An 18,735-nucleotide genomic window follows, 5' to 3' on the forward strand; every position below is an offset into this window, starting at 1 on the left:
TGTATTGTAGGATCAGCTTGTTTATTTTCTTATCCACTTGTTGCATGTCATAGGATCATACTTGGTCCTTACATTTGTGACAGAATACTTAAAGGAAACCTACCACTTGAAGTGGCAGGTTTCAGATGGAAATACCGAGCACCACCTCCCTGCGCCGGCTACAAAGTTGAAAAAGTGTTTTAAACCGTGATACCGCGGTTTAAAACACTAACAAAAATAAGCTCCGGCACCAGCTCACCCTGAGCTGGTGCTCTGTATTTCCATCTGAAACCTGCCACTTCAAGTGGTAGGTTTCCTTTAAAGTGCATTGTACATTTTTAAAGAAAATCAGAATCCAGCATGAAAAATCAGGGACACATAGATCCAGGCACCGTGACTGTGATTATCTTCTTATATTTGGTATCCATGGCCTCCTTCCTTCTAAAATCTACTTTAAACATGATGCCAATAAGCCAGAAGTGCTCTGGGCACTAGATTCACAGTGCGTGAGAGCACTTCCACAAATTATGCTAATAAGCCTAGGGGGCTCTGGGGGTGTTACCAGAGCCCCTCCTTACTGGCTTCACTGGTTACAGCGTCTCCCCATAAGCACTTCCCCTCCCTCTACCTGATGTAATCTCCATGCAGCAGAGGAAGATTTAGCACAAAGCGGGAGGGTGTTAGTTCCCCTGGCACAGTGTAACAGCCTGTGAATCTGTTCTGGCAATGCCCAGAGCCCTTCTGGCTCATTGGCATAATTTTTAAAGTTGACTTTAGAAGGGAGGAGGCCATGGAAAAGAAATATAACAGGATTACCAGTGTCACGGTGCCTGGATCTATGAGTAAGTGTCCCTGGCTTATCAGGATGGATTTTGATAAAAGAAGATTCCCTTTAATTGTGTAGGTTTTGTGTTGGATTAATAAAAATGTTTCATACTTTTGATGTTTTTGGCATGCACCCAGGGTGTTATTTATTGGTTTGCTTTATGCGTGTCCTGTGATTGATGGCAGCGCTGATGACCTGCTGAGTAATGTCACTGTTGTTGGTGTATAAAGTATGTGCCGATAGAGATATATATATATGTAATACACGGGTAAGCCAGGCCCCCTTGGAAGTGGATGCCTTGAATTAAAGGGGTTGTTCAGGATTAGCAACTATCTCTCCAGAACAGAACAACATCTATGCTCAGCAATTTTTGGTCGTCCTTCTGCTCCACCCATCAGTGAGAAAGGGATTCCCCACACAACTAAATTGCTGGGGGTCCCGTTCTCATGATCGGCGGGGGTCCACCAGTAAGAATTAGAGGATAACTTACTTGGTAATGGAGTGCTCATACAGAGATATGGAGCAATCATTCTCCTCATTCACATCCAGATACTCCACCAAACCTTCATGCAGAAAATCCTCAAAGCTCCTGTGGATGGTCAGAGAAATAATGAGGAGCGGGACCCCGTCACTCCCGGAATTACATCCTCCATCCCGGAGAATCAGCTTTATTCCTTCTCATCACTCTTAAAGAGCTTTGCTCCCCTGGTGATCCCTACGCTCTCTCTACTGAGCTAAGGGGAAGCCAAATCCTAGTTTATCCCTCATTTTATTCTATTTAACACCGACGCCTTTAAGGCTTTCAGCATTTGCTTTTAGCGTTCAAGAAAAGACTTCTTAAAATATGGCAAATCTTGTAAAAGTATATATATTTGAAGGGATATTCCCATCTCATGAAGAGATTACATGCAGCATCCTAGCCATAGGATGTTACTTCATGATCAGCGGGAGCCTAACCTCTGGGACCACCACCAATTCTGAGAATAAATGACCCATAGAAATGCTATGCGGCACCCTGGTCCCTAAATGTTGAATAACAATCTGATCTGCCAAGACCCCCAACCCCACTGATCACGAGAATGGTGGTCTCGTTCTCATTGTCTGAATGAAGTGTCAGGTCAAAAATACATCTTGTCAATCCGTTCCATACTAAGAGAGGGATGGATATTGCCGAGTACAGCCCCCAGGTGTCTCCAGAATTCTCAATTACTTTTGGAGATACCAGAGCGCTGTGCTTGGCAATTTCTAGGGCTACCATAGTATTGAATGGTGTGGCAAAACACTTAATTAAAGGGATTGTCCACTTTCTGCAAATAATTGATATTGCTTGTAAAATTAAGATATACAATTTTTCCAATATACTTTCTATGAAAATTACTCATGGTTTTCTAGATCTCTGTTTGCTGTCATTTTACAGGTGCACGGCTCATTATATCACTGGTCATATGTCGTCACCCAGGTGCACGGCTCGATATACACTCACCGGCCACTTTATTAGGTACACCTGTCCAACTGCTCGTTAACACTTAATTTCTAATCAGCCAATCACATGGCGGCAACTCAGTGCATTTAGGCATGTAGACATGGTCAAGACAATCTCCTGCAGTTCAAACCGAGCATCAGTATGGGGAAGAAAGGTGATTTGTGGCCTTTGAACGTGGCATGGTTGTTGGTGCCAGAAGGGCTGGTCTGAGTATTTCAGAAACTGCTGATCTACTGGGATTTTCACGCACAACCATCTCTAGGGTTTACAGAGAATTGTCCGAAAAAGAAAAAACATCCAGTGAGCATCAGTTCTGTGGGCGGAAATGCCTTGTTGATGCCAGAGGTCAGAGGAGAATGGGCAGACTGGTTCGAGCTGATAGAAAGGCAACAGTGACTCAAATGGCCACCCGTTACAACCAAGGTAGGCAGAAGAGCATCTCTGAACGCACAGTACGTCGAACTTTGAGGCAGATGGGCTACAGCAGCAGAAGACCACACCGGGTGCCACTCCTTTCAGCTAAGAACAGGAAACTGAGGCTACAATTTGCACAAGCTCATCGGAATTGGACAGTAGAAGATTGGAAAAACGTTGCCTGGTCTGATGAGTCTCGATTTCTGCTGCGACATTCGGATGGTAGGGTCAGAATTTGGCGTCAACAACATGAAAGCATGGATCCATCCTGCCTTGTATCAACGGTTCAGGCTGGTGGTGGTGGTGTCATGGTGTGGGGAATATTTTCTTGGCACTCTTTGGGCCCCTTGGTACAACGCCACAGCCTACCTGAGTATTGTTGCTGACCATGTCCATCCCTTTATGAGCACAATGTACCCTGTAACATCTGATGGCTACTTTCAGCAGGATAATGCGCCATGTCATAAAGCTGGAATCATCTCAGACTGGTTTCTTGAACATGACAATGAGGTCACTGGACTCAAATGGCCTCCACAATCACCAGATCTCAATCCAATAGAGCATCTTTGGGATGTGGTGGAACGGGAGACTCGCATCATGGATGTGCAGCCGACAAATCTGCGGCAACTGTGTGATGCCATCATGTCAATATGGACCAAAATCTCTGAGGAGCTTCCAGCACCTTGTTGTATCTATGCCACGAAGAATTGAGGCAGTTCTGAAGGCAAAAGGGGGTCCAACCCGTTACTAGCATGGTGTACCTAATAAAGTGGCTGGTGAGTGTATGTCACTGGTCATGTGAGGTCACCCAGGTGCACGGCTCGATATATCCCTGGTCATGTGATGTCACCCAAGTGCACGGCTCGTTATATCCCTGGTCATGTGATGTCACACAGGTGCACGGCTCGTTATATCACTGGTCATGTGATGTCACACAGGTGCACGGCTTGATTTATCTTTTTTCATGTGATGTCACACAGGTGCACGGCTTGTTACATGCCTGGTCATATGAAATAACAAGCTGTGCACCTGTGTGACCATCACATAACCATGGTCAGCTCTCTATCCCATAAAACTTCCCATAGAATTACAGTAAGCAGAGTTCTTGAAAACTGAGGAATTGATAGAAAAAGTATATTGGAAAATTGTATAATTTCTCAGTACACAAACGGTAACATGTATTTGCCAAAAGTGGACAACCCCTTTAACTTGCCACTTCATACGAATAGTAAGAACGGGGTCCCCATTTTTGTGAACTGCTGGGGTCTGTTATTAAGGTCTTGGGGTTCGCAGCAGTCAGACCCTCATTCAATAGATGAATACAATCCTTTTATTTTTCTGAATAGAGGCCGGAGGTTTCAGAGGTAACATTCGATCTGATGCTCAGGACCCAGTAGAATTAGGTAGGCAATCACTTTAAGAGATGTATATGGCACTATACAAATTTTAGCCGTCACCTTCTTACCAGATGGTTAAAAAAAAAAAGTCAGGGAAGGTGTGACCATTGCGAGCCCCAGCACTGGTCATGCATCACATCAGACCATGGAGTATAAGGTGAACCGGGACCAGTGCACAACAATATGGCAACCACTATACTGAAGCAATACATACCATACACATACCATGGGATTAAATCTATAGATTCCCATTAGGGCAGGGTGATTATTACTGACCTGTAACCCTGCGACAGCTCCATGATGTGCTTGTTGGTCACCTTTGATCTCTGGTTTTTAACAATGATGTAGGGCCTGTAAGAAACAGATATTACAGAAGTTATCAGAAACTTTATTGTTCGCCCCAAAAATCCTTCCAACTTTCTGGGTACAATGAAAAATGGATAGGAAGTGGAATTCTGCTGCAATACCACACACAGCCTGTGGACTGGTTGGCGCTGTACTCATTTAACCAGACGATTGTTCAGGTCAGGCATCAACATTGAGGTATGGGATAAGTCTGGCCTTGGAAGAATATTACATGTCATCTCAAAGTATCCCGTTACCCATATTTGCCAATATTCATGATTTGCTTTGGAATTTTTTTGGGCCATGACTTAAAAGGACACGGTCATGAGATTTTTCCACATTAAACTTCGAGCTCCTAGGGTAGGGGGATAAAATGTCCTTTCTAGAATTCCCTCTATTATGTAAATTCTCATCCATTTTCTTATTAAAAAAAAAAATCTCCAAAATCATGAAAATGAGCAGAGAAGAGTCATTTTTTTGCCTGAGATTAGTCAAGTTAAGAGGTAGGGGGAGCATCACTTTAGATGTCAATATATCTCTAGCATCTTACTAAAGAAAGTATGTCATCTTTCAGATAACATCAGGATTGTGATTCTCTGATACATAAAGAAATAAGTGTGAACTGGATCTTTTTTTTTTTTTTTTTTTTTTTTTTAATTGTTTTATTATTCCATATAATAATACAAGACATCGTTTGCAACAGAATCCATAGAACATTAAAACATTACATGTCATGTTGTTAATAACATCCTATACATAAACTCCATCTACAAGAAGCAACCATCCTATTGCAAAACACAGAATGTCCAAATCTTAATACGGATAATCCCGCCCCAAACCCCCCTCCCTCCCCACCCTCTACCGATGCTGGAGACGCTGAATGGACACAATCTATACACAGTGGGTTACAGAGAACGCTCTATAACCTCCACTGATTCCAAATCTCTTTAAGTCTGTTGCCCTTCCTATATCGTTTCTCGTACGCACATTCGTATGCTTTTATACGCTTAACTAAATTGCTCCATTCATTCACATCTGGAGGCTTCTCATCAAGCCAATGTCTAACTAATACTAATCTTGCGAGAAAAATGGTCTTCAGGGCCAAATCACTTTTTAATCTGTCGTCTAAAGAAATCGGTATCAAGCCCAGGAGCCCAAAGGTGGCAACTCGCGGGAAAGAGCATTGGAGCTGGGCCTCTAATCTCATAAATATCTCCTCCCAATAAGGGTTGATCTTAGGACAATCCCAAAGAACATGTAAAATATCTGCTTGTGAACAATTACACCTCCTACAATTCGCATTTTCCCTTAAACCAATTTTAAACATTAGATCTGGTGAAAAATAAATTCTATATAAAATGTATAATTGTGTGCATCTGTGATTTAAATTAATTGTTGCTCTTACCACGTTCTTATAAATATCACGCCACTGTGCCCCAGTGATAAAACCGACCTGGTTTGCCCATTTCAATTGAGATACGTGACTAAGCTTCTGGTCTATAGTATACCTAAGAAGCCTATAAATATTTGATAAATTAATTCGTGTTCCATCTAAATCTAATAGATCCATAAATTTGCCCCCTATGTGTATCCTAAACCTCTCGTGCTGTGCCTCTTTCCTATATGCGTGCTCGATTTGACGGTACCTAAAAAAATCCCTTTCCTCAAGCGTATCCCTCAGACACCAATCCTGAAAGGAGGGCAAGGTCCCATCTTCTTCCAACTGTTCCAAGGACGTAATTCCCTTTCTTTCCCAGAACCCAACATCATCCATCTTAGCTAGTTCCGAAAAGTTGAGATTACTCCACAGCGGAGTAAATTTAAAACCTCCAGTAATACCAAATAACCTCCTAAGATCTCTCCAGATATACAACAATAGCCGAGCCAGAGGGAATCTCTTAGCGTTCAAACACTTCAGTTGGCCTGACTCTAATAGTGCCAGCATTGAATCAAATCTACGCTCCACCAGCGAAGTGAGCGCAAAAAATATATTAGACTGTCTATTTTCCAAAATAAACTGGGTCTGGGCTGCCAAAAAATAGTGATAGAAGGAGGGAAGCGACAGCCCGCCCCTTTCCTTATTAAGCATTAGAGTTTCTTGCTTAATGCGAACCCTTTTCCTCCCCCACAGTAGCTTGTTTATAATAGCACGAATAAACCCAAACCATTTCTTGCCTATCCAACATGGAGCATTAGATATTACATATAGAATTTGGGGAAGCAAAACGCTCTTTATAAGTATAACTCTCTCAGCACGATTTAATGGTAGCGTATTCCAAGTATTCACCTTATTTTTAATTTTTATTAATAAGGGCACTAGATTCAAAGTGATGTAGTCGTCAACCTTGGCCGTGATCTTTAGGCCAAGATATTCACATGAAGAGGAGATCTTAAGTCCAAAGAGCGAGTAATTAGGATGAGGGTCCTCATCCAAAGGCACCATGATCGACTTATGGGTATTTATCTCAAAACCCGAAAACCTACCGTACTCCTGAATAACCTTTAGGGCCTTTGGAGCCGATATATCAGAATCTTTGAGGAAGAGAAGGACATCATCAGCATATAACATTATCTTATCCTCAACACCAGCTATTCCTCCCCCCTCTATTACACTGTCTGCCCTCAGTTTTATTGCCAGGGGCTCTATAAAGAACGCAAATAGGAGCGGGGACAGAGGGCAACCCTGCCTTGTCCCTCTAGACAATGTAAAGAAAGGGGAGAAATCACTATTAACCCTGATGCAGACCCTCGGGGATTTATAAAAGAGTTTAACCCAGTTCAAAAACAGGTCGCCCAACCCAAATCTAGACAGTACCTCCCAGAGGAAGTCCCACTCCACCCTGTCAAAGGCCTTAGAGGCATCCAAGGACAGGATGGAGCGAGACCCCCCCCGGCCCATCTGGAGACCCGCAAAGAGCCTTCTTATATTAGTCTTACTCTGTCGCCCAGTCAGAAAACCACATTGGTCTTCATGTATCAGTAGTGGAGCACATTCTTTGAGTCTATTTGAAATTAACTTGGCCATCAGCTTGGCATCTGCGTTGATAAGCGAAATCGGCCTATAGGATTCCGCCTCCAAAGGGTCTTTATTTTTTTTCCGAATCAAGACTATGCTGGCTTCATACCACGAGTCAGGCAGCCTGCCCTCCCTTTGCGAAGATTCCCAGGTCTCCACCAAAACGGGTAAAAGAATAGCACCAAATCTACTATAAATTTCTAAAGGAAGCCCATCCAAACCCGGAGCGGATTTACGTCTAGAGGAAGCAAGAGCCTCCTCAAGCTCTTCGATCGTTATCGGGCGCGATAGCGCCTCTACCCCTTCCCTCGAAATGGCGGGTATTTGAACCTTACCTAAAAAGGATCTTATATCGTCTATTGATACCTCCAAATCTGAGGTATATATGCCCTGAAAAAATTTTAAAAAGGTATCTCTAATCTCCTCGGCATTAGTAGTTGTATCCCCAAAGTTGTTTTTAATGGCTGTTATTCTATTATCCTCTTGTTGTTTTTTAACTTTCTGCAAGAGCCCCTTTGAAGGCACACCACTCTCACAATGTGCCCTTTGGTCCAAAAAAAATAATTTCTGTGTCGCCTTCTCTGCCATAAATCTATTATATTCCTCTTGTGCCCCAATAAAGCTATTGCGCCGCTCCCTCGAACCACTCTCCAAACAGGCCCTTTCTTTTTCTTTCAGCTCTCTATTTAAGAGCCTCTCCTTACTAGCCCATTGCTTACGCATATAAATGATTTCTGAATTTAATATCCCTCTAAGAAAGGATTTCAGGGCATCCCACATTAGCCCAAGGTTAACCCCGGCTCTGTTTGACACAATAAATCTATGAAGCTCTTCCTTGATTTTATCCTCATCTGACAATAACACTAACCAATGCGCATTGAGCTTCCAAAACTTAACGGGCGCATTCCTTGATCCGAACAACTCGAGAACCATTGGGGAATGATCGGAGATAGAACGGTTATCATACCGCATTTTCCCTACCCAATCGATGGCCAAATCATTAGCCAACACTAGGTCAATCCGGGAAAAAGTGTTATGGGAACGGTTGTAGCATGAGAAAATCTGATGTTCCCCCTTTAAACTTCTCCAGACATCTCTCCAGCCCACTTCCTGGCAGAACCTAGCAAAGGGGGTGTCTCCCTTTTCTATACTTCCCGGGTTTTTTTTTCCACCTGTACGATCTTTCTCATCAGACATTACAGCATTAAAATCGCCCAGGATCAAAACCGGGCAGTCACCCACCCTTTCAATAAACCGCAGTAGCTTTATCAGGACCTCGTATCTAAAGGGGGGAGGTATATAGACTCCTGCAAGAACGCATTTATTGCCATCTAGTATACCTGACAGGAATACATATCTTCCATCTGGGTCACAACTTACATCTAAGGCTTGAAAGGCAACCGATCTGTGAATCAAGATAGAGACTCCTCTAGAGAATGATGAAAAAACAGAGTTGTATACCTGACTGGCCCACCTCCTTTCTACAAGAGCCAAAGATTCCCTATCAAGATGTGTCTCCAATAAAATAACAATCGCAGGAAGTTGTTTAACAATGTAATCAAAGATAATGCAGCGTTTCAGGCGATCTTTAAGCCCTCTTATATTCCATACTATAAACCTAGTACCCATCTATTATATCTGGACAAAAGACACGAAAAAAGACACAACGACATGCTCTAACCAAACAACATCCCCAGCATCGGCTCATCCCACCCCCCCCCAATCCCACCACCTGTTCTACCATAGTACAACTCTTCCTACTTCAGCCACTTTCCCGCCCCCCCTCCCCACCTACCCCCCATTGCTGACCCGAAATAGGTATAATGGCCTAGATATTCATATTCAAAGACCTTTTAGATCCAACCAGTCTGAAACTTGTTCTGGAGTGCTGAAAAACTGGGACTGGCCTTGAAAGATAATTTTTAGTTTGGCCGGAAACATTAACGAATAAATAATACCCTTGTCTCTCAACCTTTTTTTTACCTCCAGAAAACTCTTCCTCCTCTGGAGAGTGTCCTTAGAAAAGTCCGGGTATATTGCTACTTTAGCCCCTTGTATTGTAAGATCCTTTAGATCACGTGCTCGTTTCAGTATCATATCCCGATCTCTCGAGAGTAATGTTTTGCATATAAGGGTACGGGGAGTATTCCCCGGAATATAGGGGCCTGCCGGGATTCTATGGGCCCGCTCAATATCAAAGTACGGGGAGAGATGCTCCTTCCCTATTTCCTTCAAAAACCATTCTTTAATGTAGCTTACAGGGTTATCCCCCTCAGCTTTTTCTGGGACCCCTATTAATCTTAGATTCGCTCTTCTTGAGCGGTCCTCCATATCCGCAATTTTCCCTTTCAGGGCCTTATTCTCTACCTCCAAACGTGAGGTGACTTTTTTGAGGGTGCAGACCTCCTTCTCAATATTAGTAATTTTATCTTCTGCCGTTTTTTGCTTATCTCTTAGCCTGTTCAGCTCTTCTCTCATAATGGAGACATCTCCTCTCAAGGCCCCAACCTGGTCTGTCAGCCCCAGTATTGCTGAGTTACAGGTTTTTATGGAGTCTAAGATCTCTTTTAACATTTCATTTTCACCTCCCATGTTTGCCTCACCCCCGTCCCGATCCTCCCCCTCTACAGGGCCCGATCTCGAGCCCTGCGGTTTGGGATCTACAGTTTCATTTTCCAAGTTTTTCTGAATCGATAATCCTGTCCGTGTTTTAACTGGGGGGGATTTCCATAATTTATCCAACTTTGCGGAGTTCTCTCCTTTAGCCCCTCCTTTCTCTTTCTCCTTGGGGGAGGATGTCCCCAAGGACTTCCTTGCAGCATTTTTAGGAGGCATCCCTGCTACAGTGAATATACCCTAAGTCACAATGTTACAAAGCTAGGGAAACATTCGTGTGCCCAAATTGAGGAGCCTATAAATCGGACCAAATATGCTACCCAATTGACAGTGAGCAATATTAACTTATTACAGTAAACAAATCACTTAGACAATAGGAGGAAAGGTCGAGGATTGACACAAGAACCGCAAACTATTCTGTAAGCCAAAAGGGCTGATACTAAAACAGAGACATAGACAGAACCGGAACCAATCACCCTAAGGGAAGTAAGACAGTTTTATGTCCAGAGATAATATATCACAAATATTCCGTTGTAGCTCTCCTATAATCTTGAGGATATGTTGTCCCCGTGGACACCGAGTTATAAAAATCCGAATTGCCCTAACAAAGTTCAAACGGTTACGTAATAGAAGCAGATAGTTGAAGTCGAACGGTCAGATCGCAAACAAGTAACAGGCAGATGTCAAGCGGTTGTTAATATAGTTAGCAACAAAACAGAGTTAGTAGTGTATGCAAGCAAATGTCAAGCCGATGTTAGCACGATTAGTAATAAGTCAGAGTTAGCGCCATATGCAGATGAATTAGTACATGGGTAAGGAAAATTAAGGCCAGGTACATCTCACCCATCTTGACGAACCGCTACGCGCAGCTGGCGAGTCAGGCCAGGGACAGGCACATCTCACCCATCCTCGGCAATTGCATCAACACGGATTCGTCACCGACTTGCAGCCCAGGGACCAAACACGATGAACTGCTTACAACCTTTATCTCCGGTCGCGCCGTCATCCAGGAAAGCTCTCCAACCCCGCCGCCTCGGCAGCGATCTCAGAATGCACCCCTCCAGGTCAGCGCGTTTCCGGCACCAGGCATCATCGTATCGTCTAATCCCCCGATCGTCTTCATCACGTTGCCAGCTCACCTCAGGACAGTACAATTTTCAGCGCCTGAGCGCCCGTGCGCCACACTTGCGCCACAATTGCGCCACAAATGCGCCTGAAACGGCCGGCCTCCTTCCACAGTGAGCGGGGGCTCCGCTGCAGCCGCTGGATAGGGTGCCCGGACCTGCGCCCGAATCCTCCGTTCTCCTCCTCGGACCAGGACCGGGACCCGCGGCTCGAGTCAGGTCAGCGTGGGGAGCGGGGGTAGGGAGGACGGCGGTGCAGCGCGACGTGCACGTGCTGCGTGCTACGTCATGCCGTTACGCCCCAATGAATGTGAACTGGATCTTAATGTGTAGCTCACATTTACAAACTATGGGGCAGATTTACTTACCCGGCCCATTCGCAATCCAGCGGCGCGTTCTCTGCGCTGGATTCGGGTCCGGCCGGGATTTATGAAGGTAGTTCCTCCGCCGTCCATTAGGTGACGCTGCTGCGCTGAAGTTCCCGGAGGCGCACCGAAATGCCCTGAAATTCACTGGCCTATCCTGGATGAAGGTAAGCGCAATTTTCACGACATTTTTTTTAAAAAATGCGGCGGTTTTTCCGAATCCGTCGGGTTTTCGTTCGGCCACGCCCCCCGATTTCCGTCGCGCGCATGCCGGCGCCGATGCGCCACAATCCGAGCGCGTGCGCCAAAATCCCGGAAATATTCGGGTAACATGTCGGGAAAACGCGAATCGGGCCCTTAGTAAATGACCCCCTATGTTTTTAACTGCCTGAGTCTCTGGTTCTGAAAATCACAGAACTACTACCCGAGGAGATTCTTAGCTTTAATATGTGACCAACAACATGTTTCTGGGCGATATAGAACCGAAGATATGGGTGTCTGAAGTTATACTCTCCTTATAGCCTCTAAAAGTGACTCATCTCAGGAAAATATAACTCTTTTCATTATCACAAGGATTTTTTTAAAATAGGTAAATGGCAAGGATTTCACAGGAAGGGTCACAACCTACCTGAGGGGGTTAGTATTTTAATGGGCAAAATATGGTGACAGGTTGCCTTCAAACCTATCAAAACTAAGAGAGGGTAAGGGTTTGTACACATGGAAAATCTGGGTCAAAATGATTCTGAAAGTGTTTTTTCATTCCCACGAAAATACCGCCACCATACTGTATATGAAATACCAGACCTTTACAATGGCTTTACTTACAGCTAAAAGGTAAGTGCCCCCATAATATAAACACTATGGAGCATATACCGTATATAAAAATGGACGAAAAAGAAAGCGTCTTTATTGGCCATATTAACCAATCACAGCACAGCTGTCATTTTTTAAAACTGCCATAAAAATTGAAAGCACTTTCATGATTGGTTGCTATGGAGGGAAAATGTTTCATAAACCTCCACTTTTGTTTTTGACTGAATTTTTTTGTTTTTGACTGAATTTTTTTTGTTTTCTAACCAAAAAAGATGAACAAAGATTAAAACCCTGTCACAATGTACAAGAAAAAGTATAAAATTCAGAATTTGGTTTTGGCAAAAATGGAAAATGAGGCGTTTAAGGGATGTCAGAGCCTAATAAAAGATTGGCAGCTCCTATTCTTCCATGGATACTGGCAGTTCCTGTCGCTGGTACCAGGTCCTTTGTTTTGGAGGACGACCCCCTGTACCTAGAAAACTCAGGGGACCTCAGCTGTCATAGACATTATTGGGGCCTGCAGGATAATTGGCAATAGAGGGTCGGCCATATTGTGGAGGCCTAGCAGATAACATGTATTGTGCATGTAATTTGGCGGGCAGCCTGCGACTGGTCCCATTGATATAAAACCTCTCTATTTTCGCCTAATAAACTTGTATCTGCTGTCAATGCGGCGCACATCATGCTTCGTGATTGATAGGCCCCTGCCAGGTGCACACTGTTGCTATAGGGCCCCATTATTTGCTGAGTACAATAGCATCACATTTTCCAGTCGAGTGATCCCTTTAAAAGAATTTGCTTCTCCCTAACAAATATTAATTAGCCTTTCTCAGTTTTGGGAAATATTTCAGTCACTAAATAAAATTTTAGTTTTTTAGTCCTATATTTCATAGCTTTTATACAAACTTTATTCAGACAAGCAGTAAAATAGATTTTTCATCCTGAGCTCCCCGATTCATGCATAAAATGTCAGAACTACAGTGAAGAGCGATACTTGCACAATCAGTGCAAAAGAACAAGATACAGCGGACATTTTACACACAATTTGGGGTCTCCTTTAGCCACCATAGTGCATACATCTGAGTGAATTTATAAACAGATTAATAAAATGTGAGTGTTATTTCAATGTAATGTAATACTGGGAACTCCCCTTTTAAATAAAACAATAATTTATCCACTTTTTAAAGATATTAAAGAAAGGTTATTGATTAGAGGTCAGGAAAGGTCCTGCACCCATCAGGTGATAATAGCATAGTGTATTTGACAGGAATCAAACAGCTCCGTACACTCAGTGGTTGTTTACAGATATTGCAGCTCAGAACATAAAGTAAGGCACTACAAAAGTTGCCTGTACAACGCTGATTGGAACAGATTGGGGATGGCAGACCTCCTTTAGATAAGGGAAAAACATGCAAACTTGGTACAATCCCTTTAAAGGGGTTTTATTTTTCTTTACACTTGGCCCCAATCCCAAGCCTAGAACATAAATGTCTGAACATGTCTAGTCCTACTTCCAGGACCCCCAACGATCAGCAGAATAGGCGATTGCGCGTCCCCCTAAACTGTCCCTTCCTACATAGGACTTCCAAAATCTGACACCTTGCTCTTCCATTGGTCTGTGGGACCTCAGTTGAGGCTTAAAGGGTAGGTGATGCTGGAAGTCTTGTGTGGAACACTGCAATTTAGGGGGATAAGCGCACCCCTTTATAAGGGCTGCCCAGAGATTAAAAAACATGGCTGCTTTCTTCCAAAAACAGCACCACACCTGACCATGGTTGGTGCTGGTATTGCAGCTCATCTGTATACAGATGAATAGAGCTTAGTTGCAATACCACATACTTCCCATGGTCACTTCCCAAACCGCCGGACAACCCCTTTAAGGTTAATGCACCAGTATCACAAGTAAAGGAGGAATATTGGCGAAGAAAAGGGTCAGACATATTGGATTTTAATATGCGGATTCTTTTCTTCTCAGAAAAATCTGCGACTCCCCTCTTCAAATTAAAAGAACATGCACTCTTGGCCAAGCTGAGCGAGCATGTTAATGGAGGATGGGAGTCAGTGCACCCTGAAGTGAGACTACAGAGCTGTAAAAGTATAGAGGTGCCCTTGAAAGAAATTTTAACCAATAATCATCTACTTCATGGTGACGTTCTAATTTTAGCATTAAGGCTCGACTAAACGATGACAGATATGGCGCCTACATACATTTTCGGCAGTCACACCTCCTACAGAGGCCTATTAGATGAGACTGGAATGGAGGCGCGCAGACCTTTTCAGTCTCACCTCCAAGTGGAGACACGAGCACAATGGATGGCACGTGAGATGTACAAGTCAAGAGCGCTCACAAGAAGCGGGTGCGCCAGAAAGGAGCAGCGACCTGTCAAGTAGGCACAACCCTAACGAGCCATCTACTTAGCGCACTTATTATCCAGGGGCCATTCGTTAAGCCTAATTATTCCCGTCTCTCCTGTAGAAATAATTACCTGCAGAGGCGCCCACCATCCGAGGAGATGTACACGCATCTGTCCGACAGGTTGGTGGAGATGGACACAAACTCGTTGATGTATCCGGCACGTCTCATTAAGCGGAAGGTGTTCACCAGTTTCTTGTGGTCGCGGATGACTCCCAGAATGTTTCCTGAATGGACACAAACAAATTAGAATGTTACATAAAATATGGGAAAGAAAGAATAATAGAAAGACAAGAATGGGATGGAGAGAACGACAGACGTAAAATAGATTGCACTTGATTTGGCGGCATGTTATAGAGTAGGGGGAGGTGAATAGATTGTTGTACGATGTGCGCTTTCTGCTCTATGACATACCGTTTGCAGATAGGAATGTACAATCTGCTCAGCTCCTCCTGCTCTATAACATGCTGTCTGTAGATAAGACACTATGTACAATCTGCTCAGCTCCTCCTGCTCTATAACATGCTGTCTGTAGATAAGACACAATGTACAATCTGCTCAACTTGTCTTGCCCTATAACATGCTGCCTGCACATCGACACAACGTACAATCTTCCAAGTTTCTCCTAAGGAAGAACTGAGCAGATTGTACATTGTGTTGTATTCGCAGATAACATGTTAAACAGCAGGAGGAAATGAGTTAATTGTACTTTAGTCCCATCTGACGGCAGCATGCTATAGAGCAGGAGGATCTGAGCAGTTTGTATGTAGTGTTATCTACACGCAACATGTTCTAGAACAGGAGGAGCTGAGCATATTGTATAAGTGTCCTATCTGCAGGCAGTATGTTATAGAGCAAGGGGAGCTGAGCAGACTGAATATAGTGTCCTGTTTACAGGCAGCATGTTATAGAGCAGGAGGAGCTGAGCAGATTGTATATAGTGTCGTGTTTACAAGCAGCATGTTCTAGAGCAGGAGTAGCTGAGCAGATTGTATATAGTGTCGTGTTTACAAGCAGCATGTTCTAGAGCAGGGGGAGCTGAACAGATTGTATATAGTTTCCTAACTGTGACAACATAACATAGGGCAGAAGCTGAACAATAGCGATGCAAATGTTATCATGAATCATAATGTGATTAAGTACATCCATACGTCATGGCGGCTTTAGAGACCATGCAAAAATATAGAATAAAAAGTTAGTTACAGAAAATGTTACACCATTTAGTTTTAACATCAGTTTCCAAAAAAAAAAAAAAAAAAATATTAGGAAAACGGAGGCTTAATGAGGCAACGACACAAGGATCTCAGAGTACCGTTCCATAATGATACAGACTAAGTGCCCGCGTCTCACATATAGCAGCCCAGTGGGAGATCTAAAGAGCACACGTATTAATGAAGGATTTACTGCACAGAAATTATTTATTCACATTATTCATCTTCTAATCCCCATAGAACAGATCGTATTAATCAGACGCCTTCATACAAGGAGCTGGGAGGGATTGAGCAGCGGGTGGTAACAAGTACATATAGTGTGGGCACAGCAGGATCCTTAATAATGTTACGAGGGGGAGGGGTCAATACGGTTTATACTGTACAGTGCTGATCAGACTAAATTAAAGGGATTGTCCCACACATGAACACGTCCATCCAGCCTCAGCCTAATGGAGGGGATAACATCATGGTTGGTCTACCCAACCATCTCATGTGGCCTGGTTGAATAAAGAGATCTGCAGCGCATGTGCAACCACTCTTCATTCAAATCTATGGGAGCCACAGAAAGTTAAGGGTATAGACATCTTGTGGATCTGAATGGAGAGTGGTCACGCACATGTGGCAAACCCTCTGTTCAACCTTCGCATGCGCGGCCACTCTTCATTCACGTCAACAACAAAATAGGTGAGCGCATATTTACATCTAAAATCTGCTATTTTCATTGCCACCGTAGATGATTGGAGGGTGGCCACAAACGAGCGCCAAACTCATGCACACAAATGCGCAGCCACTCTTCAGTCAAGTCCATGAGAGCGATAAAAATACGAAAGAGAACAGACTATGCTCTCCCATAGGCCTGGAAGGACAGGGGCCACAAATGAGTTCCAAAACTCTTTCAACCTGTGCATGCGCAGCCACCCTTCAGTCAAGTCTGACAGTCATGAAGATAGCAGAGGACATAGCAGAGGGCAGAGTATAGATATTTTTTTTTAATTCACAATAGATCGGAATAGAAAGTGGCAAGCTAGAGCTGTAAATCTCTCTTCAACCTGCGCATGTGTCGCCAAGTCAGTCCGAGCTAAGAAAATAGCAAGTCTACAGACTAGTTTCCTCACTCTCCACTTTTCATTCAAGATTGTGGGAGCGACAAAAGTAATGAAGGGGGCAGACTACGCCATCTTCTACTCTGAATCGAAAGTGGCCACGCAAATGTGGTAATCTGCGCATGCGCAACCACTTATCGTTCGAGTAATTGAGAGAGACTAAAATAGGCAAGCGTAAATAGACTCTGCTATTTCAGCGCTCCCATAGAATAGAGGGTGGCCACAAATGAGCGTCAAACTCTCCGTCCAACCTGCGCATGCGCTGCCAATTCTATTCAATCCTATGGGAGTGATGAAAATAGCTAAGCGTATAGACTATTTTATTAAAGTGCTAACTATTTAAAGCTAGGTGCATGTCCCAGACAGACTAGCCTAGGATAGGTCATATACTTAACACGAGATTATACCATATTTCGTAGAAAAAATATGAATTACCATTGAGGAAGACCATAAAGATGTTGGAGTAGGCCAGCTCTTCCCCGCACAGCAGGTTGACATCTTCGACTCCCAGGTTACTGGCCAGTTTTATTATAGGCCCGTCCTCCATATCGGTTGTGATATGGGTCATTAGCGCAAGGTTTTTCACTAGGCCGCAAGCCTAGAGGAGAAGATAAAACGAAGAACACTGATGTTCAATGGTTTATAACAGTAAAGGGGTCTCACCTCCCCTTCAGGGGTATCAGAAAATGCTCACCTCCCCTTCAGGGGTATCAGAGGGGCATAGCATACCCCACTGAGAAGGCTGCAAGGATCGCGGACCACTGACTTTTCTCGTCTTCTCAAACTGAGAGGAGATTCTGGTCATCATCCCCAGGGCGGATATGTAGGACAGTCGGGACAGCACCTGCGTCACACCCTGGCGGTCCATCTTAAATCTCTTTAGTGACCAATTTCCCTGAATTGGGTACAGAAAATGATGTTACAGGGCTAAATATAGTTGTCAATATCAGAATAGTAGGGATTGACAGCAGGCAGCCCCCACAGATTTGGATAACCATCCATATTTTTAACCCCCCCCTCCCCGGACTGATTTTGTTAGGTTACCCCCCCCTGCTTACCGTAGAGATGGCGTTAACCATGCCATTGGTGATCTGGTCCTGACGCATATGTTTCACAACATCAAACTGAGCGGCTCTTTGCTTGGGAATGACCTGGTCGGCGATCTTCTTCATCTCAGAGTTAAACTTTTTAAACAAGTCTTCAAATAAGAGAGACAGCAACTGCAAGGCAAGAAGGAAAATAAGGAGGAGGCCTCATTACTCAGTAATGGAAATGGGATTGATTGGTAATCCACAATCAGAGGAGCACAAATTTCAATACTAATCAACAGAATCACTAAAAATGGATGGGGGACAGCTCCAAGAGAGAACAAACTGGGGGGGGGGGGGGGACAGCTCCAAGAGAACAGACTGGGGGGGGGGGGGGAACAGCTCCGAGAGAACAAACTGGGGGGGGGGTGGGGTGGGTCGGAAGCATAGAGAGGGCGAGCTGGGAGGGAGGTAGTATAATGTAGAGAGCAAGATGTTGGGTATAGAATGTAGAGAGCTAGTTGGAGGGGGGGGGCGAGAGTAGATTAATGAAGTGCATAAAATGTAAATGGGAGCACCATAGAAAGTTGAGATGGAGAGAG

At 44.0% G+C, this 18,735-nt stretch overlaps 1 protein-coding gene across 2 annotated transcripts in view; it reads right to left on the reverse strand.

Moving 5' to 3' along the window:
• Positions 1-18,735, reverse strand: part of POLR3B (RNA polymerase III subunit B) — a 66,087-nt gene that overhangs the window by 26,398 nt on the left and 20,954 nt on the right. For both annotated transcript variants that reach the window (XM_072145453.1, XM_072145454.1), the window contains 6 exons: positions 18,164-18,325; positions 17,800-18,000; positions 17,541-17,703; positions 14,865-15,018; positions 4,376-4,450; positions 1,296-1,394 (listed from right to left, as the gene is read on the reverse strand). In XM_072145453.1, coding sequence (XP_072001554.1) covers positions 1,296-1,394; positions 4,376-4,450; positions 14,865-15,018; positions 17,541-17,703; positions 17,800-18,000; positions 18,164-18,325 — 854 coding nt within the window. The remainder of the gene's footprint in view (positions 1-1,295; positions 1,395-4,375; positions 4,451-14,864; positions 15,019-17,540; positions 17,704-17,799; positions 18,001-18,163; positions 18,326-18,735) is intronic.

This window comes from Engystomops pustulosus, chromosome 4, assembly GCF_040894005.1.
Source record: "Engystomops pustulosus chromosome 4, aEngPut4.maternal, whole genome shotgun sequence".
In the NCBI taxonomy this organism is placed as follows: Eukaryota; Metazoa; Chordata; class Amphibia; order Anura; family Leptodactylidae; genus Engystomops; species Engystomops pustulosus.